General features: G+C 37.2%; 1 protein-coding gene across 5 annotated transcripts in view; it reads left to right on the forward strand.

Annotated features, from left to right (window-relative positions):
- Positions 1 to 26,062, forward strand: part of MYO1B (myosin IB) — a 169,137-nt gene that overhangs the window by 119,096 nt on the left and 23,979 nt on the right. For all 5 annotated transcript variants that reach the window (XM_081260811.1, XM_081260809.1, XM_081260808.1 and 2 more), the window contains 9 exons: positions 3,363 to 3,449; positions 4,179 to 4,244; positions 13,816 to 13,920; positions 15,972 to 16,034; positions 18,663 to 18,863; positions 20,123 to 20,349; positions 23,051 to 23,251; positions 24,774 to 24,867; positions 25,874 to 26,023. In XM_081260811.1, coding sequence (XP_081116937.1) covers positions 3,363 to 3,449; positions 4,179 to 4,244; positions 13,816 to 13,920; positions 15,972 to 16,034; positions 18,663 to 18,863; positions 20,123 to 20,349; positions 23,051 to 23,251; positions 24,774 to 24,867; positions 25,874 to 26,023 — 1,194 coding nt within the window. The remainder of the gene's footprint in view (positions 1 to 3,362; positions 3,450 to 4,178; positions 4,245 to 13,815; positions 13,921 to 15,971; positions 16,035 to 18,662; positions 18,864 to 20,122; positions 20,350 to 23,050; positions 23,252 to 24,773; positions 24,868 to 25,873; positions 26,024 to 26,062) is intronic.

Genomic DNA, 26,062 nt, shown 5'->3' on the forward strand with positions numbered 1-26,062 from the left:
AGCATCCCCAACCTTTTTTTATTTTAATAATTTTTTAAAATTTTGAGACAGAATCTCACTAAGTTTCCAAGACTGGCTTTGAATTTGTGGTCCTCCTGCCTCAGCCTCCTGATCTTCTTACTGGGAAGGATCCACATTTCTTCTAAGTGCAGTTACCACCACTGCTACTGCTGCTGGTTCAGGATCACATTTTGAGAGCCTGAGTTGAGGTCGATAAGTACACAGTGATGCCATGAGAAAGCCTGTGTTGTTTAGGGAGCCCCTTTGAGGACCTGTGTCTTTTGGATCTGTTTTTTATTGTGTTTTGCTTTTTATTCATCCTCTGTGAAAACCCAACACAGGCGCCTCTTTTCGATAAGCTTATCTGAGTTACCTTATTATCACTGGTAGAATTTTTTCCACAAATTTTTAACCTGTGGGTGAAAGAATTTGGCTTGAGATCCTCAGTTTTTCAGCACCTTCGTTGAGTGTGGCTTTTTTGATGTCGTGGTCTGAGTGTGTGCTTCTACCCATCTTACTGCCTGGCAGAGTTGGATTTCTATGAGAGTGATTGGTCTTATTAGCTTTTTCTCACAGTTTCATTGCTTGGACCTCAGGGTCATAGTTATTCTCCTGTGCCTCATTTTCCCCGGGGCATTCAGATCTGTTCCCAGATAGGATGACTAATATTAAAATAGAGGATACCCAAGACAGTTTTTCATTTAGTTTTTACAACATAGCTCTCTCCTTGGCCTCCAGGGTCCTGTGTACATAATCCAGACCCTACACGACCTTAATCATTGAGCAACATCCCCAACCTTTTTTTATTTTAATAATTTTTTAAAATTAAATAAAGTCAGTTTATTGCTTTATAGTTCTCTAGGTGCTGTACTTATTTACCTGCTTGTCCATCACCCCCATGTCACTGCTCATTCCTTCTGCCTGTCTGAATAGCCACCCACTTGCACCCACCCAAGAAGCCTTTCTTGATCACTTAGGCCCCCAGATTCCCCTTCTCCGAACTCTTTTTCTCTACAATTGGGTCTTGGCCCTGTGATTGTTTTGTTTGTGTCCGTTTGATCTCCCTCGCTCTACTGCAAGCTTCTGGAGAGTGGTTTCCATGTCTGTGTATCTCTGGGTCTCTACCTTGCTCATTCCATCCAGGGCCACCATCTCCCACCATCTCACAAGCAGATGCCACCTGCGGTTTTCCTCTGTGAGTTTCATGCAGCCACAGAAATGCTTAGTCTTGTGCAGTGTGCTCAGAATCTGAGGGTGAATCAGTGTGCTTGCTATTTCCCCTCATTTCTACATTCCTTGTAGATCCTTTCCCCTCGTTTCTACTTTCCTTAGAATAAACATCCCTGCCCTTTCTGCTTTATAGGATGTTATTGTGGGGATTAGGTGGCATGAATTGGACTCAGAAGTGAGGGATAGCAAATTGATAGCCCCTGGGGCCAGAGATAGCTCAGTAGGCATGTCTTATTTGACTAAAGGGTAGTTTTGCTTTGGTTTTGATTATTTTCTTTTTCAGTGTTGAGTTTGAATGCCTTTGACCTAGAATGTGTCTCCTCACTGCTTCCTGTTCATTCTTATCCCAAGTCCCTAAGAGCATTTGAGTTGAGGTCCCTTCAATGGATATTTGTTTGAAAGAAGCAAAGAAGATCAATATTGGCTGTGAATACACCTTAAACACTATAAAGCAGTTTCCCAGAATAAGTTGTCACTGTTGTTCTGTTGCACATTGAAACGATGCTTTGTAGGAGGCAGATAGCATACCACTAAAAAAAGCTGGATGACATTAAGATGAAAAAGGGTTTATTTACAAATATGTAGTGTTTTGGGATTGTGTGGTGTTTTGAGATAAATTTACAAGAAGGGAAAGGATTAAGAAATGATAGAGGCTCATGAGACTGTAGTAGGAGAAATGGATACTTCAAAAATCATAATGAAAATCCATTGTAGACTCTGTGCCAAGCTCTGTTGTAAACACTTGAATTACCTATTTAATACATCAAAAACTAGGAGAAAGGGTATTGAAGAAAGGATGTATATCCAAATTACATTTCTCTGTCTTAGCATTTTACATGCATCTTCTACTATTGAATCATACCCTTGTCCCCTCTCTTCCAACACCCCCTTGCTTTTCTTTTTGCTTTTTTTTTTGGCCAGTTTCCAGATATATTTTCTACTCTTGATTAGAGCAGCTGAGAGATGAGGAGGGAGGTTTGGGGTTGACAACAAAGTGTCCAGTGAAGGGAAAGAGTGCAGTTCTTTTCATCTGTGATCCCAGGGAAGTGAGTATGTTATTAATGTTATTATGCTTCATTTAGCTAGAAGTGTGAAACAAGAATTCCCACACAATCTGACAAGCTATGCTCTCTGTAAAATTACAAACGTACCAGTTTCATTTAACAGCAAAACCCAACTCTCTACTTATAAGTAGCAGACTTTACTCATGGCCAGTGTGTTAAATACAGTGGCAGAATCTCCAGCTTTCCTCTCAGGGTGCCAGCCCCAACTACCCCAAGAGAACAAGTATTAACCAAACTACTGGTACTGTCCACCCTGGGCACCTGCACTAAACCCTTCCAGCATTTGGATTCTAAGACATATATGTTGGGCTGGGCTGTAGCTCAGTGGTAGAGCACTTGCCTAGCATGTGCAAGGCCCTGGGTTCCATCTCCAGTATTGCAAAAACAAAAACAAATAATAAAAAAAAAAAGACATTTTGTGTCTTTATTCCTTCTTTGTCAGGTAGCCCTGAACATCTTTAAATAAGCCTGTAAGGTTTTTATCTTCATTATACCAATTTATACAAATGGACTGTGGAGAATACTTAGAAAACACTCAAAAGACTAAGCACAAGAAAATTTACAGATTCCATCAGTTTGAGCCATTTGAATGTGCTTTCATTTTCCTTTTCTATGTGTAGGATTTAAAAAAAATTGCTGTATTACATATGCAAATTTTTCATTTTCACACAATGAAACATTTCCATTTCATTACTCAATTTCATAACCATTTTTCTATGATGACTGTATAACATCATAATTTATTTTATTATGTCTTTATTGTTGGACTTCTAAATGGCCTCTGGTTTTTCTCTGTTCTCTAAATTGAGATGAATATCTTTATGGCAAAAACTTGCAATATTTAAACTTAGTTTCCTGGGATGCAAAAAGGAAAAGTGACTGTGTATAAATAGTTTGCCTAATTCTCTTAACAGCTTGACTTCCCATCCAGAGTAAAATAAAAACTAGTTCTAAAATAAATTTGAAATAAGAGGGCTTTAAGTATTTTAAAAATATTTTCATTACTTTGTGGAAATTAAGCATTATGGTAATTGTGGGTATTAAGCTCTTCTTCTTTTTTTTAAATAGGCTTATTATGCCCGAGATGCACTGGCTAAAAACCTCTACAGCAGATTGTTTTCATGGTTGGTAAATCGAATCAACGAAAGCATTAAGGTACTCAATCTTTATAAGCAAAGAAATCAGTTGTAATAAATGCTGTTCACAAGGTAAACATTAAGTTGGAGAAAGTTTAGTTTTATAATCAAGATAATTGATTGCTACTTAAAACAATTATTCCTTAAAAGGACTTTACCTGTATAAGATTGAAATTTGCTAGGGATTTTGTTTATTTTGTCTTGCCATATGTGTTTTATCTCACTGGTAAGTAGGACAGTGGTCTTTGAAGAGTTACTCAAAGTCAGAATTCTAGGACCCAGTCCTGGCTCATTTGCTAGCCAGCTTCATAGACTTGGCTTAAAAGGTCACTTTGCTTTTCTGGGAATTGATATGTTGTTCTTTTAAACAAAGGTATTGGACTAGGTGATTTTTAAAGACCATACCTTTTGTAAGATTTTTGTTCTTTCTGTTTCTCTTTCTCTCATTCTCTTTCTACTTGTTTCTCTTTCTCTTTTTCTTCTTTATGTTCTTTCTTTTCCTCCTTTCTTCTTTCACTTTTTCTTCCTTTCATTCTTTCTTTTCCTCCTTTCTTCTTCCCTTCCTTTATTAATACCTCTAATGCCTTTTTAAAATTGTCACCTATTATTAAAATTTTCATTCCTAAATTCTCTGTTTAAAAAAAAAAAACTAAATTTTCTAGTTAAGAAAAACAATTAGCATGTCATATATGTCATTTATAATATTATTATGCCTAAATTAACTCTTTAATTTGAAATTTTTTTTAAGGCACAAACAAAAGTGAGAAAGAAGGTCATGGGGGTTTTGGACATTTATGGCTTTGAAATTTTTGAGGTAAGGTTTTAAAAACTCCTAGTAATATTTTATTAAAGTGGAACAGTTTCGAATTATATTTTATAGACAGCATTTATGATAAGTAACTATAACTTTGCAAATGTAACAAAATTTGGTGGTATGTGTATAAGTGCTGGAGTTATTATTTGGAGACATTGCTGTTTAAAAAGAATTTCTCATTAATACTTGACTTCTCAAGTTGCAGATTTAAAATTCTTACTTTGAGACTTCTAATAAGTGGCATGACCATTACGCCTGGGGCTATTCATTCATTTATAGGTTGTTTAGAAAGCAGCACAGGTTGTTGTAATGAAAAAGCCAGGAATGGGAAAACTGGGTGTTGTCTTGGCCTGACTAGGGCTGGTCACTTTAGCTCAGACTCAGAGAAAAGTCTGGATCAGATGATTCCTAGAGTGTCATTCAAGTCTCATCTGGCTGAATGATCTGGTGGTCTTGCAATAAGGAATTCTATAGAAGTCAAAATAATTGCTGCACAAGTTCAGAATTAATTAAAAAAAAACTCCATGCTTGCTACAAATTAAATATTTAAACATTAAATTTTCTTTTTGCTGACTTTGACATTGAGAAACACAATATGGACCTATTAAAACACTGTCACTTTTAGGAGTAATGTTTATTTTGAGTCAAGGAAATGACAGGTAGATCTGGCTCCTCCTCTCTCATTTCTCTCCGCTACAAGTAATTATTTCTGAATTCCTTTAAGCTAACCCAGGCCTTCCTAGCAAATTCTTTTTTCTGGTAACATTCATGTTGATAATAGTACCTTCTCCCTAAGTCATGTTCCATGCTTAACAATTGGGCATAAATACTTACTAAGGGCTGATTGTGCACCAGCATTTTGGAAATGTTGTGTGTTGTCCGACTGAATTTTCAGAACAAACTCATGAAGTAGCAGCTGCTACTATCCCCATTTTACAGATGAGAACATAAGACCCTGATGGTCAAGTGACTCCCCTACAGGATGTGGCTACTAAGCAGCAGACACAGGAACTACACCTGAGACCTAATATTTTTATTTATTATTTTCTTTCCTACTAGGATTGATATCAGGGCCGTTTCCTCACCTTTATTCCCTAACTCACAGGTTCCTCAGTATCTGGAAATAAGGGTGAAAAAAAAAAGTGTTGTGATAAGTCTGTGATTCCCCTTTTGCTCTACCCTCCCCATCACCCCCAGCTCCTGGCCAAGGTTGGGTACTGTCCCAGATGAAGTGTGTGTTGGCGGCTACCCCCTGTAGAGTTCCCAGAACACAGCTCTTCAGTACAATGTCTGCTTGTACTGGGGCCCCCTTTATCAGAATCTGCAAAGAAAGGCTGCCAGTCCCTTGGTAAAAGGGAAGAATTTGAGGTTTATAAGTTAGAAGAATTGCTTGTGTATACTCAGAAATCCCTCTGCCCAAATTAATTTCTTGCTAGCAAGACCTCAGGTTACTGTCACTTCATTAGCAGGACGTCAAAGTCATTCCTCATAGCTGGCAGGGGAAAAGATTGCTTACCTGGTACAGAGCTGATCTAAATTTAAATGGTCTCATGAGCAGCACAGATGGTAGACAGAGATTTTACTAGAAAGTAGAAAAACATAGAGTCAATACTGTTTGTAAAATCAAAGATACTGATTTTGATTTTGTCAGGAAAATAAAAAGATTTATTGATCTTAAGCCCGTGAGCAGGCGCTTAATGTCCTAACATAATACATGGAAACTTAAAAATACATAATAGGATTATGATGGGATATCACTTTGTTTTGTCTTCAGTGTGTCCTAGCATCTCATGGGAAAAGACACCTAATAGCACTCAAAGGAAAATGAGTTAGAGACATCATGAGCAACTGGAATCACTTCTCAAGGTTTTGTTTAGTGCCTTCTTGGCCAGATACCAAATGATAAACAAGACAGAGATGTCCTGGTCTTCTTGGAGCTTCCTGTCTTGGCCTTAAGACCGAAAGCCTGTTGCTCCCTGAAGACAAGTCTTATTGGATAGTGAGATCTAATCAAGACACTAGGTTACTCTTTTGAAAATGAGTTTGCTTTTGAACCTAATCAGAACAGAAATTGTGTGTTCCTGGGTAAAATATCCTTGAACTTGACACTGGGTGGAATACCTTTCAGCAATCCAGAGATATTTTTCACTTATGGTTAATTCAAGTCTCTCTCAGTGTCTAGATGAACTTGCCTTCCCTCTGCAAATGATGGTTATTATCACTTTTTTCAGTACCACCAGGGACTTCAGTTAAGGAAAATAAGTGCAGTATATTTATAATTCTCTTCTTTCACTCCTTAGAAGGAATACTTTAGGAGTTCTCAAACTCAGCTGCATATTGGAATCACCTGGGGGACTTTTGAAAATTCAGATGTCCACACTGTTCCCAGAAGCAATGATATCAGAATCTCTAGGGGTGGGGCCATGGCAACAGTATTTTTAAAGCTCCTGGGTGATTGTAGTGTGCAGTCCAGGTTGAGACAAATTGCTTTGGTAGAAAGTAATCTCCAGAGACAACTGTAAGTTCCAAACACCTGTGATGTACAAGTTGTGTGGCCTCTGTGCACAATGCCCTGATGAAAGACATCAGGCCTCACCCCTTGTCGTGTCAATATCGAAATCGAATTTCTGCTTGTACATTTTTACTGTTCTTTTTTTTTTCTTTAATACATATATGTATTTTTAGTTGTGAATGGACACAATACTTTTATTTTGTTTACTTGTTTTTATGTGATGCTGAGCATCAAACCCAGTGCCTCAGATGTGCAAAAGCAAGCACTCTGCCACTGAGCCACAACCCAAGCCCCATTTTTACTGTTTTTAAATTAAACTTTCAGCTGGTGGGAAAACCTGTCAATTATGTCAGTAGCAAATCTTCTGGTTGCCATAAAATCATTAACTATTAAGTTTTCTTTTTCATGCAGAAAATGATTTATTTTTTTCCATTTCCCCCTCCCAGTTCCTTGAGAGAATTAAGATTTGATTTTTCAATAATTAATTATACTCTCCATTTTTTTCTGATTAATTATTCTCTCCATTTTTCTCTCTAAACCTTCTCAGATTGATCATCAATCTTGATTTTTTAATAAACAACTTGTTAATGTTTTATTTTTATAAATAAAATTTATTGGGGGGAATTCATAATAGAAATTTGGTGGGGGTACCTTTAGATACTTTTGTCTGCTTTTTGGTACTGAATTGCAGTGTTGTTTTTTTTTTTTTTTTTAACAAATTATTCACAGACATGTCCCAGTTTGCAGCCTACACTTTTCCTGAATTCTCAACAATATTTAGAACATGTGGGAATGTAAGGAAATGTATAATATTGAACTCTAGGAAGCCCAGCTAATTAAGGACTTAAATAAGTACCACAAGCTGAAGAATAAAGGGTCAGAATACAGGAGAAGTATTCAGAATCTATGCCAGTGCACAAAAGAACAATTCTATATTTTTTACCTGGGTGAAAAATAAACTGATAAAGTATAAATCAAAACCTGCCTTAGTTCTTCAGTAGAAAGCAACAATAGAAATTAGGAGCTCTACCTTTTAGAATGCCCTGGGCATCACTTTAAAATTTGGACAGTAAGAGTCCAGAACAGTTTTTAACGTGTCTGATTCTGCCTCAGTGACCTCACTGACAGTTCCCATGGAAACCTTTTTCAGCTGAGCTGGTGGGAACCTTTCACTCCCTTTGGTCCCTCTCTAAAGGGAAAGGGGAATCTGATGCATTAAACCATGGGATGATGACACATGGATTTGACTGCCCAGCATTCCGGTACCAGCTGGGTGAATAAGCTCTGCCTTGCTAGCTGCATGTGATCTGATGTCAGTTTAGAAAACAGATTATGGAACGTTGGTACTGAAAATAGGGTAACATGAACTACCTTTCATAGAAGAAAAGAACCTAGCTGTCAATCCTGGTAGAACACTGATCCAGCTTTCCAAAGGTAGAAATTATAATCCAAACACCCCACACATTCTTTAAACTGAAAAGATGGTCTTTGATTTCTGAGAAATATTTATTGTATCTCCATAAAAGAATGAATATTATTCTTTAAAAAATGATATTATATTCAAAAGTAAGTTGAGAATTTTGAATTGATTTGGCTCTTTTTCTGAGTAGTTAACCTATTAGGTATCAAATTGGCAAGTAGTTCACTAGAAACTCAAATCATTAATGTTCCATGAACCAAAGCAGATAGCAATAACTGATTATTTCATTTTTCTTACAGTTGAGGTGGTTTCATCCAGGCAGAGTGCTAGTTATTTTTAATTTTGTACTTCTTACCATGTTGCCCTAATGCACCTCGTGTATAATTAAAAGTACTCGTGTATAATAAGATTATAATAGGCTCAATATAATGATCGTTCAAATAAAACAACCTAAAACTTGGGTAAGAGACAGTAGCTTAATACGTCTGTTGCATGATTATAGAACTTGTTTTCTAAGTTGTTTCAGTTCTGGCTATAGTCAATACCTTCTATTCTAGTTTTTTACCTTCATTTTTATCCTTCATGTGCCAGAAAGCTTATAGCTAAAGAAGGAGACAGAGTTTAAAGTAGATTTGAAAATGAAAGTGGAAACATTATGGAGACCGTGTGTGTATTTTATTTTGTATACATATACTCTTGCTCTTTTTCAGTTAAAGCCTATTTAAAAATATTTAAGAAGTCATGAAGTATTGTTTTTCTTGCTAATTTACCATATTTGCGTATGGAAGAAAAATGTCACATATTTAAAGGCAAGTTTTTTAAAACTTCAGCCACTCATTCAAATTTATGAATAACTAAAAGACAATATTTAAAGTCAAATGTTTTTTTTTTAAATTTTGAGGATATATTTTAAGTTTGCTTTCTTAAAAAAGCAGTTTTTGCCTTGGTACCTGTTTCTTAAAAATGGATTATAGTTGAGCTGAGGCCATAGCTCAGTGGCAGAGTGCTTTTCTAGCATGTTCGAGGCACTGGGTTTGATCCTTAGCACCATACACAAATAAAATAAAGGCATTCTGTCCATCTACAACTACCAAAAAAAAAAAAAAAAAAAAAAAAAAAGGATCGTAGTTAAGTGCTTGTTGTTTAAAATCAGTGATATAATTGGGACTGCCAAAGACTTTACATCAAGTGAATTTTTGCTAGGTCCAACAGCACATTTAATAACATTATTATAACCCAATTTCTCTAAATTTGACATTGCACTCAAAATCCTATAATTTCATATATTAATGAACTGTTTGATTTACTATGCAGGACATTTCATGATAGTTAACTGTAGAACTGCATCTGACATGTTATATCCAAGATTTGACCTAAAATGGAAATGCTGAATTATAAGAAACATCAGTTAAGTTTTTAATTCACAGTAGTTTTTGCTTAAATAAGTCACAGTCTTTTGAGTTCGAACTGCTCACTGTTTCCAACACATGATATTCACCTGCCAAATTCTTCCTCCGTGACCATTTCAAACACAAATGGGACAAAGCTGCCTCCTATATTCATCTCTTCCTTTTAATATTTATTGTTACAAGCTTTTAAAAAATATCTACCTTAAAGAATATAAGATACCCCAAGCCTGTTCTGTTGCCAAGGAGAATGTGCAAATAGGCCAGTATTTTTGATAATTTTTTTGAAATCATTTCACGTGGAAGTTCATGATTGATACTTAGGAGTATAAACTAGTCATGAACTCAGCTGGGAGTATGATTTTCTGTTTCTTTGATGTTGAAAGGATGGGCTTTTAGTCTAGAATTTTTGAGACAGAAACCCTAGAGTTTCAAATCTTGGTATATTATATACTTCCAAATATAGAAAGTGCTCTCTCTCCCTGTCTGCAGGGTAAATACAGCATGAAAAAGCATAGAACCCCGGCAGCTTGGGGTTCCTTGTGTTCTCTGAAGCTCTGTGTCAAGAGTGGGCTTTATTCTGAGTTTCACTCAAAGGATCATAAAATAAAATTCTTACTATGTACTTGTTTGCACATGCTTCTAAAAGTTTTAGTCTTATCTCTCAGTCTTTGTGGATAAATGTGGGTAAGGTAGTAGAGAAAAATTCCATGCGGGGAGCATGGGTAGAAAACGGGAGACTAGACTAGTCATTAGCGAGGGTCAGCTCCTGCCCACTTCCTCCTTTGGAGACTTTGATTCATGAGACTGGCATATGGGAGAGGTGCTGGCTACTCATATGGTTCTTGACAAACCAAAAAAAGCATTCAAATGTAAAGCTGCTTCAGGGCCTTCATATTCATGTGATGATTTCTAGACTCAGTGTAGTCATTTTATAAAGGGGGAGGGGTAACTCATGTTGAAAAGGTCATGTTAATTTATAAATGTATAATTTATAATTTATACACCTGTATAAATGGAAAGATGTGTTGGGCTTGTACAAATTGGAGTTTTTTGAATGGTTACCAGGCTGATTTTTTTTTTTTTTTTTTGCAGATTATTGCTTGTTTTTTAAGTTTTTGTAAGCTATTTTTTTAGTTATTTTTATTTTGAGGGCTACTGAGGATTGAACTCAGGGGCCCTCAATCACTGAGCCACAGTCCCAGCCCTACTTTTTTCTTTGATTTAGAAACAGGGTCTTAATGAGCTGCTTAGTGCCTCGATATTGCTGAGGCTGGCTTTGAATTTTCAATTTCTCTTGCCTTAGTCTCCTGATCCATTGGGATTATAGGCATGCTCCATCCCGCTTCGCTTCAAGTTAATTTTAAATTGTGTGAAAGTCCCATTTCCCCCCAAATTTGGACAGTGTCAACAGTTGGAATTTATATCACAAGAAATGGGTCTTTAGCCTTCAGTTTTGGCAGTTTGACCATTTGGGAGTTTGGAATTGTGTTCATAGTAGATGCTGATTTCCTTGAGGAAGTATGTTAGCCTCTACATTGGTGGTCATGGTAGCCTCTTTGTTGGGGGAATTTTTTGCTGTTTGAGTTTTAGCAACAGAATAAGGTAGGAAAGTCAAGTTTTTGTTCTGGAGTCATCTCCAGGAGAATACTCTCTCCTTACCATCTTATTTGCTTTTGAAAGGAAGGCCTAGCAAGGAATGGGTCTCAGGGATACTGGAAGTGAGGGTACTTCTGCCTCTTGCTGAATCTCTTCAGTAATCAGTGATTTGACAGCTGTTTCTACCCCTGACTCTTTCTTTAGAGAGATGTGGGACTTGGTTACAAATCATGCATGTTTCTTTTCCCTTATCATTCAGAAGTAGAAGCATTATATTCTGATGCTTTAGGGCTTCAGGCAGTTTATATGATTTATCAGTGTTTTAGTCAAACTTTTTATCCTGAATAGCTCTCCCCTAGCTATACATCCCTGAGACACCATATCGTAGATATGGTTGCCCTGTCTTTTGGATTGTTTGGACATGAGTCTTGATCTAAAAAGTTCTACACCCATCAAAAATAATAGTCTGAGTGATAAAAACAGTCCTTTGCAGCAATGAATAACTCTCAGTAAGTGCTTACTTTTAGAAGTCCATTGCTAATTAAGAACTGACTGCATTTTGTGTGATCTGTCCCTCTGCACCAGAATGCAGTAAGTATGAACCGTGTGCTGTGCCAGTCTGTTGCATGCTCCCGTGTTAATAGCCTCTTAGCCATGTGAGTTTTGCAGTAAATGGTTGTTGATTAACTGTGTGGTTATAAAATACAGAATTTGTGCAGGAGTTTTTAAATATCATAGCAAATTTAATTTAGCTCTAACTTAATTCTTAATTTGTGTTGTTAACTGTGAAGCTTTGCCTCTGATCCCTAATCTTCCTGTGTGTTCTTCATGATCCTGTTTTAGAAGTGTATTGCAAGCTGTTCATAGCCACATAATGTGTCTAAGGACACCAGTCGCTTTCTCCTTCCTTCTCCTCATTATTTGCCATTTGAAAATTTAGCATAATTGTGCTGAAATAGCTCTTTAAGCACAGACCTGCAAGTAACAAAAAGGATTTGCTCCATGCATTTATTTTTTAAAACAAACCAAAGATCTGCTTGTATTAGCCATTAAAATTGTGTTTTTCATTTGTGATAGTAGCATTATATCAAGACATATTTTACCAAATCAAGAATGCTTAATTTTCTAATATAAAATGGCATTATGCTGGTTAAAATAATAAAAAGACATTGGGTCTAAACTGACTTCAGTCTCTAATCAAAATCGTTAGCTCTGAGGTTTTAAAAACTTTGCGTGAAAATGAGTATTGAAAAGTAGATGTTTGTCCTTTAGCAAGAACCTTCAGGATTTTGAAAAAAACAAACAATTAAATTTAGCATTAAGAAGATTAGTCAGTGATAGTGCTTTTACATGTGTCATTTATGGTTTGGAGTCAAGCATTTCCTCAGATCGGGTCATCACTAGTGACTAGAAGTCCTTAGCTGACTTCCAGGAAAGAATGTGGTCACATGCTGCATCATAAAATTATCATCTTAAAATTTGTAAGAGGTACAAACAAAGTTGAATTTAAAAGACGGGCTTTCAAATTACTCCATAACTCACTGCCTTAGTCATTCGTGGAGGGGTGTGAAGGCCCCTTGCTCTGCAGAGTCACAGTGAGCAGTGAGCTTTGCTACCACCATTACACGTGGACCTCTTTGTTCTTTACACCTGGACTGGCTGCCTTGGTGGCCAGGTTTGCATGGGGTGGAGTCTTCCTGTCCCTTGTGAGAAGGGGCAGGAATGAGAAGCTCTATAGTCAGATCCACTGCTTCCTGGAAGGTGTAGGTCTAGGTGAAGTGTACTCCTTCAACCGAAGGTATGTTTTGTGCCTTCAATACGTGCAGCCATATATTAAGCCCTGACAATTGTTCCAAATGGTTTAGGGGTTTCTATTGGAGAATCCACAGTAGAGAACCCTAGCCTGAAGGAGAAAATGCTGAGACTCAAAAGTAATGAAGTGTCGATCTTCTAAGAAGAGAGAGGTTGTTTCTTGCTAGGGAGACCATTTCAGTGTCTTAATTCCCTTGGGTCTCTATTTGGTAGGTGCTTCATTCATTCACTCACTCATCTAGTCCATGATGAATACTGGGAGGCACAGGACAGGCCTAGGAATACAGTGGACAAGAGAGCATGGTCAGCCCATGCCCTCAAAGAGTGTACAGTTCATGGGGACATGACTGTGAAACAGGTCAATACGCATGTCCACATGTATACACACATATTCATGTAGCATGGTGCCTGAGGAATATCTGAACCTGGATTGGGGGTCAGGGTGGGACTGACAGGTCAACTCAGGAGGATTCTGTTGCTCTCTGAAGGTTCACCTGAGAATGGAAGATTGAAAAGTTGGTGACAGATTGTGACACTTGCTATCTTTACTGATTGTCAAAGGGAATTTTTTTTTTTAACCATGAGTGCTTCTCTGTCAACTAAAAAGCTTCATCCTTCCAATGCTGCATCATTTGTGTATATTCATTCATTCACTTACTCGTGAGCCATTGCCCACGTGCCTGCAGAGGAGCTTTGTGCTGGACCATGGTTAAGTCTGAAAGACAATGTGTGGCATTTCTCATGGATTGAGACGTCTGCGTGTCATTGTTACGAGGAGCCAGTGAGCGTGGTTTATAAGTCTTCTTCATTTTCTCCACACAGGACAACAGTTTTGAGCAATTCATTATTAATTATTGTAATGAAAAGCTACAGCAAATCTTCATTGAACTTACTCTTAAAGAAGAGCAGGAGGAGTACATACGGGAGGTAATGTAGAAATGCTTCTTTAAAATATTGTACCTATCTTACTCATAATTAAATTTTGTATTCAGATAGCTGTTTAAACTTGACCACAGAATCAGGTTTATCTAAGTTTAATCATATTGTATCTTCTAAAAATCTGTTTGGCATGACATCCATGCTAATTTTCTTAGGTACTGTACAGCCGGTATCCAGCACAATGCTGGCACAGAGTAGATGATCAATAAGTATCAGCTGATGGACTCTAGTCTCATTGGATTCCAGGGTAATGATGTGAAATAATAGTATATTAAGAAAATAGTCACAGATGAATGAACAAACTGTTGTGGCACCTCCAACCAGTGTACTGTTGCTGTGCCATAAAATAACACTCTAGAAAATGAAGAAAAATAGGTGATTTTAGTAATGATATTACTAAACCATTGGCCTGTAGAAGGCCACAGAGTTGGCTGCTGTGAGGGGATCAAAGTTGTGAGGGGTTATGACTGCAAAGGGACTGTGTGAGGGAATTTGAGGGACTTATTGTGGTGGTCACATGACAATATGCATTTGCCAAAACTTTGAGAACTGTATACCAGAAAAAGTCAGTATTACTCTTAAGTAGTTTTGAAAATAGTTTGAGACTTTGTTTAATCTTGAATAGCATTGATTTTCAAAATTTATAATAAAAATAAGTAACATTTGTCAAGTGGTTACTATATGCCAGGTAATGGATTAAGTGCTACATGTGGGTTGTCTCATTTAATGTAATTTAACAATAACCAGAGGTAACGTTTGCAAAGCCCCTTTGTCTTTTTGTTGTTGGTGGTGGTGTTGTGGATCAGCAAAGTATTTTCATCTTTAATGCTGTAGCACACATTTGGTTTTCATTCTTTAATATTATAAATAGCCTTTTTCCCCAAAATATGCACTTATTTCTTTCAAAACATGAAAGGAAAGAAGTATTTTATTGTATTTATGTTTTTACTTATTTTATTTCCTTTTATTTGCTTTAATAGCATTTTAGCAATATCATTACTAAAGTCACCTATTTTTCTTCATTTTCTATAGTGTTATTTTAAGCCATCAAGGACACTAAATCTTTATTTTTTAATCTCGTTATAGATTTTTCTAATGTGATTATTAATCCTGTGACTTAGTAAAACTATCTATTTACTCTTACAACAAATCAGCAATATTTCATCTTTGAAGAGTGATCATTATACTTTAGAAATGTTTCAGACTTGTCTGGCACCATTGGGTAATGTAAATATCTTAAAAGCAAGAATTGTGCTCTTTCTGTCTTCTCATCGTAAAGTGAATACCCAGACTTTGATGTGTATCTTAAAAATAGTTTGTACAGATTGTCTAAAACACTTCTTAGAGTGCATAGGAAGACCCCTGCTGGCTTTATCAATTACATTTCTATCCTTTAGAAGAAAAATAAATGTTTACACTTAAGGATGAAGTGTAAGCAGACACAGATTGCACTTGGCCTTGCTGATTTGGCTTTGTAGCTTGTGGTAGAGCCAGTGCTTAGGTTTTTGTGTCTTTCCATATGTTGAAAATACTTTGTCTTAGCACTGGGCTTTTTGTACACTAGAAATGGTTAACTGCCCTACAGCTTAAATTGACTCTAAAATTAATTTTTTCTTTGTGATGACAAATAAAGATCAGAAAAGTCTAGGCCTTGGATTCCTGGGATCAAGTTCTGTCTTATTTCCTTATAAACATTGTAAATATACACAAAGTAATATTGACCCAGCAGCCTGTCGAGTAAATATGGCCCAGAGCCAGTGAAGTGCATGGGAAATGGCCACAGATGGGAGAGTGGAATGGGAGGCGGGCTCGGAACAGGTCAAGGGTGTCTGCTGCAATCAGATGATGTTGGTGGTGGACTGCTGCGTTTAAGTAAGTTTTAAAAGGGAACCAGAAGATGACATTTGCAGCATCAATTCTATAAAGAAAATGAATTCAGAGAGAAAGAGAAATTTGGTTAGATAGGTGAAGTTTTCTTTTGGATGGTGGTTTTGTGGCATCATCATTCAGATTTGATTTTGTTCTATTTTGTCTTTTAGGACATAGAATGGACTCACATTGACTACTTCAATAATGCTATCATTTGTGACCTAATAGAAAATGTGAGTACTTTTCTAAAGAAATTTATGGTAATATAATTCATGACATAAAAATGACCTTGCTGCCTTTGATGTTAAGCATCCATGTTTTCACTACTTTATGCTTTTCTTGAAGGAGCTACTGTGTTCTGGAGGCTTTACTGTAGTCCTCAGAGATCATTCACAGTTCATATTAGCCAGAATCCCCCATGCTGATCCTGTTGCTGTATCAAAATCCTTTCATGAACTTCAGAGGTCAGACCTTTACATGCGCCATCTTTCTTGTGTGGTTGGAAATCAAATCTAATCCATGGTTCCTGGGAATGTGAGTAGTGATCAGAGAAGGTTCAGAGCAGTCTACTTCATTTCTAAAACTCTAATGACCTCTTTTTTTGGGGAGGGGGGCAGGTAGCAGGGATTGAATTCAGGGGCACTCAACCACTGAGCCCCATTCCCAGCCCTGTTTTGTATTTTATTTAGAAACAGGGTCTCACTGAGTTGCTTAGCACCTTGCTTTTGCTGAGGCTGGCTTTGAACTCATGATCCTCCTGCCTCAGCCTCCTGAGCTGCTGGGATTACAGGCATGCACTACCATACCTGGCTCTAGTGACCTTATTGTACTGTTCCAGTTAAGATAAAGGAGGCAAAGGGACAGCTTCTGGAGCTGAATTAAGTGGGACCCCAGAAGTGGCTCAGGTTCAGGGAATTGTATGCAAGAGGGTAATGTATATGTGACTGCAGGTGGCTGAGGTTCCTGGGATTTTTCATGTGCAAATGTGAAAAGGCTCCAAATATGAAAAACTATTGGATAATTTTTAGGAAACTTTCAGAACCTAAGGTATTTATGTTTGTTTTTAAATCATATTCTATGGTTTATTGTAAATGGATTAATTTTAGGAAGACCTATTCGTATGTGAAAACAGGAAACTCTTTTGTTTTATACTTAGGATTACTAATACCCCGGATCTTGAAAAAGTGATTTGAAACAATGTGTGCCCTTGTCCTGTAGTCTTTGTAGCTGTCAGGACAGGTGAATGCTGTGTTTCAGGAATGCCATCACAGGCTCTGAAAGAACAGCAAACCATTTCTAGTCAGTGAGTCCTTTTGGAAATTACATAATTAGCCAGTGATTTTTCCAGTGATATTCAAGGTATTCTTGAAAGCTGCATCTTAGATTAATTAAAATAATGACTACTTTTCAATGAAATTTAAATTTTATTTTTAAAAAATATGGCCAGTAAGCTGGGGTTGTGGCTCTATGGCAGAGCAGTTGCCTCTCACATGTGAGGCACTGGGTTCGATCCTTAGCACCATATGAAAATAAATAAACAAAATAAAGATATTTTGTCCATGTATAACTAAAAAAAAAAAAAACTTTTTTTTAAAATCTGGCCAGTGTTAGAATGAGAACACCAATAGTCCACATAAAGTATTTAAAGCTATAGCCTAAAATCTAGAAAATCAGTCGATTTCCTGAAATTTTTTCCTGGTAAATTTTGTGACCAATGTAATTTGCTGTGAGAACTTGATAACTTTCAAAATTCCTGAGTAACTTTTTTTTTCCCCCCCATACACAGTGCACTGATTATTTCCCTTTAGGAAGGGGGAAGGAAAGGTAATATGCTTAACTTATTACTGAATCCCCTTGCCTATATGATTGAAGAAACTCATGTTCATTTAAGAGTCTGGGTACATAAGGGAAGCACTTCCTTCCAGAGCCATTAAACAATAATGTTTATTCTGGGGATGTTATGAACACACTTGATTCCTAAGAGTCCACGCTTCCCCTGGGTTTTGTCTGGAATGAATACATGCTGGTCACAGGATGTCATGGCCTTGTGAGGAGAAAAGAAGAGGAATGGGAGCCTTTGCCTTGGTGGAAGTGGGTGGGGTTGATGGTCAGTGGAATGGATTGTTTTTGGAATTAAGACTTATGGGCCCTGTAGAGGCAATGCAAGGAACAACTTCTTCTATTTAGCAAAATAGAAGATTTGCTAATTCCTGATTCAGTTTAGCACTGTCTTTTCTTGAAATAAACATGATCATAGGGTCTGAATACACCACAAGTAAACTGTCACACATATTTAATATCCATTTAGATATTTTATATGGAGTAGGAATTTTATTCTAAAAGACAGTCTTGAAAACAGCTTGATTCCAGTGATCATTAAAAGCAGAATTCCAGATCACAGCATTTTATTTTGAATACATGAACAGTTTGGAAACATGAAATCAATTTAAAGTTCTTAAGGTGTGAATCTGATAATGGCCTTAGGAGGCTGCTTTGTGATTTATGACATGTTATGGAGACTGCATCGTCACGTTTGTTTTTGACTTTCTGACTTGTTTTTGAATCTTGGAGGTCTAATGAATTTCAGTTCTACTAAATGTGGCAGAGTTGACTCCCAGGATCTGTTCTGTTGGGGGAGGGAGACACTAATACAGACACTTGCACCCACACACACCTGGGACACTGGGAAAGAGCTGACTTCCCTGGTTTTTGTTAATTGTTTTGATTCTCCGCTTTTTTTGTTATAACTAAACAGAATTTTCTTGTGACTAAGTTAATTGTGCTTGAAAGTATAATCAGGACTAATTATTAAAACAATACCATGAGGAAGGAAGGAAACATTTTTATTTCCTTTCTCCCAGAACACAAATGGAATCCTGGCCATGCTGGATGAAGAGTGCCTGAGGCCCGGCACGGTCACTGATGAGACCTTCTTAGAAAAGCTGAACCAAGTGTGCGCCACCCATCAGCACTTTGAGAGCAGGATGAGCAAGTGCTCCCGGTTCCTCAATGACACATCTCTACCGCACAGCTGCTTCAGAATCCAGCATTATGCTGGCAAGGTATGGGGGCTGGGAGGACCCACCAGGCCTGCAGTGCATTCCCACAGGGAGAGTGCACCACAGAGACAGATATTCCGGACACTGTTCACTTCAGAGGATAAATCCACCCCCAGTCCGATCATCAGTATTCAATAGAAATTGGATCTGGTCCATGCAGAACAAAATCCTGTTAATACAGAGAACTGAAAGCAAATTCAGTGGACTTAATGAACAGTCCAAACATATTTTTTAAATCGACTTCATTATTTTTCAAATGCTAAGCTCTCCTGAAAACAAAACAAAAAAACCTAACAGTACTAATAAAGGAGATTAATTAATAAAAATTGGAAATCACTGAAGAGTTAGAGTAGGTTTTGAAAGCACAAACCATTTAGCAAAAATAATGAATTCTTAGATTGATTTTGAAATAATACCAAAAAAGATATCTGCCTTTTTTAAAAAAGCTCTTATTTATTTGGTTAATGTTGTGGAAATTAATTTTATGTCATCAAATCTGTAAAGATAATGTTAAAAACAATTCTGATAGTAGGTTAATTTAGAATCCTAAAAATTAGATTATTGATTATAGAATATAAAAGGTTGGGGCTGGGACTCAGCGGTAGAGCGCTTGCCTTGCACAGTGAGGCACTGGGTTCGATCTTCGACACAATAAATAAATAAATAAATAAATAAATAAATAAATAAATGTATAAAAAAGGTTAATTGGCGCTAATACCTTCTTTATTATAATTAAGATCACATACTTTCAAAGAAAAACCTTAATTATGTGTTTAGTCAAAAATAGATAAATGTGGTATCTGAAATATTTCATTTCAACTTTGGTACTTTATTTTTTCCATTAATCTATGTTATTAAAAGGTACATTCCTGATTAGTTTTTCTGCTGCTCAAGTATATCTCTGAAAATGATACCATTATTTCTGTTTTCCTTGCTTTTAAACAGACTAGAATTGGCACATATAAACCAAAAAATAAAAGTAAACCTCAGATTTATGTTAAAACGGCTCAAAAAAATCTAAACTCCTTTGAAAATGTTATGATAACACTTGTGGAGTTAATTCTTGTAAATCTTGAGAGGTAATAGCATTCATTTTGATCTCTTCTGGTACGAAACAGAATTTAAACTTGGAGGCCAGTTTGGCATCAGTGTGCCTGATGAACGGGGGTTTTGGAGGGGAAGGAAGTAGCTGCCATGTTGATAGCTGCTTGGTGTTACTGTGTGCATCATGCCCACTATTGAGTCCCATGTGCTGCTCGTAGGTGCTGTACCAGGTGGAGGGATTTGTTGACAAAAACAATGACCTTCTCTATCGAGACCTGTCCCAAGCCATGTGGAAGGCCGGCCATGCCCTCATCAAGTCTTTGTTCCCTGAAGGGAACCCTGCCAAGATCAACCTGAAAAGGCCGCCAACAGCAGGGTCACAGTTCAAGGCATCCGTGGCAACGCTGATGAAAAACCTACAGACCAAGAACCCAAACTATATCAGGTATTTCTGGCACAACCAAATTCTTTGACAATACAAATATGAGAACACTCTAGAGAAATATCTTTTTCCTATTTGCTTCAATCTGAGAGTAGCCCAAGCCCAGGACAACTAACACAGTTCAGATCTTATAATATGATGTCTGGGGTGGACTTGCATAATGCTCCACTACCTTTCTTTCCCCAAATGTAAGGAAGGGGGAAAATTATGTGGGGATGATAGATATTTCATGATACTGGGTGGTTGGCACATAGGGGTTCTCAACTTTCTATATGTTTAGTCTTTTTTAAATGACCAATTAAGGAACAAAATATAAAATGGCTTTCCTGATCAGAGTTTACAGAAAGCTCTTTTGTTGCTGTTATTTTGGATTCCTTTGATAATGACTTAAGCCATGTTACTATTGAGGGCAAGAGGCAGGAGGAGCTAGGGTTGCAACTCTGGTTTGTGTTAGGAAGTCGCACACTTTGTTTCAAAGGAGAGTTGTGGACCAGGAGAGCCAGTGACTCCTAAAATAGCCTGAAGTTTTTCAAATCAATATAAAAGAATCCTTTAAAGCCTCTGGTTTCTTTTTTCCCTAACTCTGGGACATCTTAGGTACTCACCTCAAGATTCAGGAAAGACCAACTAGGATGAGAGTCTACCATGCATGTGTGTGAACTGGAAGATAGGAAGGATGCTCTGTGGTGGGCTAGACCTGAGCCTACCCACACCCAGTTTGAAAATTCACTTATGAGGAAATTAGAGTAATAAAGAGTTTTGGGTTTGACTTTTTTACCTGATATTTATACCAGAAGAAACATACATAGGCAAAAAACACTCTGGTTTGATTGTCATCAACTTAGAGCATAAATTGGGAGAAAATCTAGTTTCCAAAAAACAACCAGGAAATTTTTTGTGATCAGTTGCTTTTGTTACTGTCCATTGAGTAGATTTTTTTTAAAGCTCAGATTTATTGAGGTGTTGTTGACATTGAGTGATATGTACAGATCCTAGGTGAACAGTTCAATTATTTTTTTAACCATTCTACATACAAGTTGGTAACCACCACCCAGGTCAAGGCATAAACATTTCCACTGTTTCAGAAAGTTTCTTTATTTCTCTTCCGTTAGTGATTTTTCTAATATTAAGATTTAAGAAACCTTAATAAATCCTGAGGTTTTGAAGATAACATGTTTCCTTCTAGAATCTTCATAGTTTCAGATTTCATATTTAGGTTTACTGCTTTTTGCCATATAAATAGCCTGTTGTTTGGACACCATACATTGATAGGGAGAAAATCCCTCTTTTCATCCAGTTGTCTTGGTGACTTTGTTGATAATTAGTTGAATGTATGGGTAGGGGTATAGGTCTGAACTTACTGAGCTGATCCATTGATCTATTTGTCCTTATTTAAGACAAAGAGTGAGCATTTTGTTTATAGATGGTGAAAGCATAAAACACCAAGACAAAACTAGTTAGACAACCATAATTGTGAATTTTTAACCATTGTATTAGTACAGAGGGATTGCTGCAATATGATCCAAATAATAATGGCTTAAACAATACTGGCATTTATTTGAGTGTGTGTGTGTGTGTGTGTGTGTGTGTGTAACTCTTAAGTGCAAGAACACCACGGCTAAAAGGATAGCTCCTTCTCTTTTGTGGCTCTGCCATTTCCAGGTGTATTCTTCATTCCCATAACCAAAGATGGCTGTGTATAATATCAATTTTCACATCCAGGGGTAAGCTGAAGTCCAGCTTAACTGGAAGAAGGGGACATCAGGTCCCTTCCTTTTAAGGACACAGACAGATATTACAACGGCAAACATTACTTCTGCTCTGATCTTAGTGGTCAGAGTTTGTTTACGTGGCCACAACTACTTGCAAAGGAGGCTAGGAATGTAGTCTTTACCTAAGCAACAAAATACCCTGTTGAAAAGGAGCAGAGAGCCAGGCATGGTGGTGCTTGCCTTCAATTCCAGCTACTCAGAAGGTTGAGGCAGAAGGTTTGAAAGTGCAAGGCCAGCTGGGCCACTTAGCCTGTCTCCAAACAAAATAAAAAGGCTTGGGGTTGTAACTCAGTGGTAGAGTGTTTTCCTAGCATGTGCCAGGATCTGGGTTCGATCACTAGTACCACCACCACCATCATGAATATACATATATATATGAAGGCAGTGCCATGCTTTGTCTTTTTGTCTTTTCGTTGAGGTATAATATATATTTGTTAGTCTTAATTTCGCCTGTTGTTGAATTTTTACATATGTATGCATGTGTGTTACCCAGTCCATACTAAAATGTTTTCCCAGACTAAATGTCATCCCAGAAGGCTCCCTTGTCCTCCTTCAACCTTGATCTCCACCGCTACCTCTTTCCAAATATAACAGTCCTGACTTGCTTTAGTTTTGCTTAAACTTGACACAGTGGGATCCTACTCTTGGTTGACTTCTTTCACTCAACAAAATGTAATTGGTGTTCTTCCATGACATTATATATACTAGTGGTTTGTTCTTTTGTTAAAAATTGCTACATATGTAGTATTTTATTTACTTTTAGTTTATTATATAATGATTTGAAACAATTGCTAAAGAAATGACCAGGTTTCCCACAAATAACAAAAGAGTTATTTTGCTAGGAAATGATTAGACACAGTATTTTGTAAAACATGGTAGAGTTGCAACCATAGAGGGAGAGTTTAAAACCTAAAATATTTGTAATCTTTTAGGTGTATCAAGCCAAATGATAAAAAAGCAGCACACATCTTCAATGAGAGTCTAGTGTGTCATCAGATCAGGTACCTGGGTCTTTTGGAAAATGTCCGAGTGAGGCGGGCAGGCTATGCCTTCAGGCAGGCCTATGAACCTTGCCTAGAAAGATACAAAATGCTTTGTAAACAAACATGGCCTCATTGGAAAGGACCAGCAAGGTAAGAAGTTCATTGACTATATGGAATAATGAATCTTTAAAGTATACAAATAACATTGGTTTTTTTCACATATGCTATTAAGCAAAACAGAATTGTATAAAAACTTGGTTTGTAGACTTTCATTAGAATACCATTTTGGCTAATTCTCATAGAGTCTCAGTTTTCTTTAAGGTCAAAACAGGACCTTCCAAACCCACATTCGGAACTCACATATTGATAAATTTTTAAAATAGGCCTGTGGTTAATTTGTAAGAGGCAATTTATACTTGGCATGTATACTTGTATAAAATCATAAAAGGGTAGAGTTAGAGGCATTGAGGATCAGCACTCTCATCTTTTTGCTTTTCACATGTGGAATTTAACTCCAGAGAGAGTTGGTGGGTGGGGTATAGTTTCCACTCTTTGCCCGTTTCTGCCCCAATTGAGAAGTAGATGCCAGGAGCAGATAAAATTCAGCTTCCGTGTTATTGCTGGTCCAACTGGATTAGAGAGCACGGCTTGGTCCTTGGACTGTATGGCTTTCAGCTGGATTGTTATGAATTTTGCTCACATTCCAGTCCCCTACAGGGTTCTGGATACTGCAAGTCCAGCCCTCTGAGCATCTCCATCACCCAACAGCTTCCCACACACAGAGAGAACTTGTGCACTGGTGGACAGCTGCTGCAGGAGAAAAATCAGGCCTCGCCTCTGCAGTGGCCTTTTTTCTGCTGTCACCAATCAGAGAATGTCCCTTTCCCTGAATACTGTAGGAGGCCTTATACCTGCTTTATGGACAAGGACAGCACTTGGGTTTTTATTTCACTAACTGATGTTGTCTCCACATTCTCTGTGGACCTGGCCTTTCACAGGAACATCAAGAGCAATTAAGACACACACCCTATGTTATAAGAAAATAGAAAAAATCCAGACATGGTGTTGTCTCTGATACCTAATTCAGTATCCAAATAATGTAGGATCTGGGTAATATTTCAGTTCCCACTGCTGATTTCTTGGGTATTATAGTAAACAAGTGTCACAATACATTACCTGTCTGGTACCTAGTATACAGGTTGGGAAAGTGAGGTAAGTTTTGAAAACTGAAGTTGAAACCATGGTACAGTCCTTGATCCACCATGTAAGGCTCGTGTTCTTTAGCATCCATTGGCCTGGCTCTGAGCACTATCCCTTGGGCCTCTGGGGGCAGCCACAATGTTTAAAATGTCTCAGGAATCAATTGAGTAGAATCACTATGGATCTGAGTTTCTTGCACAGCCTCTTGGCCCTGGTTGATAACAACAATATGTGTCTATTTGATACAAGTATTATCTGAATGAAATCAAGAAATTGGCTTTCATACCACTTTTTCTTAGGATACATAGTTTTGAACACAAATTTACTTTTTTAGTATTTAGTAGAGTTGGTTTAAGTTGTGGAATTTAGTCTTGAACATTCAGGAAACAAAGAAACAAAGCTAAGAACCTGATATCATGACATAAGCTAAAACTACTTTTTGTAATAAAAGTTTTTGGTTTTTTTTCCTTAGGTCTGGTGTGGAGGTTCTGTTTAATGAGTTAGAGATTCCTGTAGAAGAATATTCCTTTGGTAGATCAAAGATATTCATCCGAAACCCAAGAACAGTATGTAATCAAAACCTTTATGCTCTGAACTTTAGAGTCTCATAGGCAAGTTTTTAAAGAATAGTTAACTTCATGACATTACCTGAGATGCTACCATGAGTGCTTCACTCCTATGTTTATCTGTGCATGTCCAAGAAATTGTGCAAGTAAGGGTAGTGGAGAATGTGTGTGTTATGTAGGACACATCAAATCTTCAATCCAAAAGATTGTGCCCCACTTAAGAAACCATAAAGAAACTGTCACAACCAGATGAAACCTTCCTGATTCACATCAAATGGAAGTAAAACCAGTCTTTGTTACTAGAAACTATAACTCTATTTTTAGAGATATACAAAGACAAAATTGAAAATTTTTAAAACTTAAAAGAACATTTCTAAAATTCTACCATATAGAACTCCAAGGGAGCTTTTTCATAAATGGATTGGAGTATGTTCAATTAGCGTAGCAGTTGATTTGATAATTTGGAAATTTGGAGTACTTGAAGAATGTTTAAATTGTTGAGGAGAGAAAATTTGGCACCATTCACTTCCTATCACAGATAGAGTGTCTCTTATCCAAAAGACTGGGTTCGGGTCTTGGATTTTTTTTTTTAATATTTGTATTGATTTTACTGGCTAAAATTCCTAATCTGAATATCTGAAACCGAAGTGCCCCAAAATCCAGAACTTTTGAGCATCAACATTGATATTCAAAAGGTTTCAGATTTGGAACCATTTCAAATTTGGGATTGTGGATGTTCAATCTAAACTAGTTTGGGTCCTCAAAGTGTAAAGGTAAACAAACTCAGTTCAACTTCTCTCTGATTTGTCATAAATGCTGATCACTGGAATACAAACTGCATCTGTCATGAATCCATTCAAATATTTTTCTTGTGAGCTATGATCCGTATCCTGTGTAATTAATGTAGTTGATTTCAGTTTGCCATTTTACCTTCTGAGAATTACTGTCATGTATGCCATGAGGTTTTGGAGGATTTTTGTAAGTCCACCTATAATTTCTTCATTAGTTATTCAAATTAGAAGATCTGAGGAAGCAGCGGCTGGAAGACTTGGCCACTCTCATTCAGAAGATTTATCGGGGCTGGAAATGCCGCACACACTTCCTGCTAATGAAGAAAAGTCAAATTGTGATTGCCGCCTGGTACAGGAGATATGCGGTGAGTCTCAGTCAATTGTAATCTGAAATAGAGATTCTA

The sequence above is a fragment of the Spermophilus citellus genome (assembly GCF_964194105.1).
Source record: "Spermophilus citellus genome assembly, chromosome: 11".
In the NCBI taxonomy this organism is placed as follows: domain Eukaryota; kingdom Metazoa; phylum Chordata; class Mammalia; order Rodentia; family Sciuridae; genus Spermophilus; species Spermophilus citellus.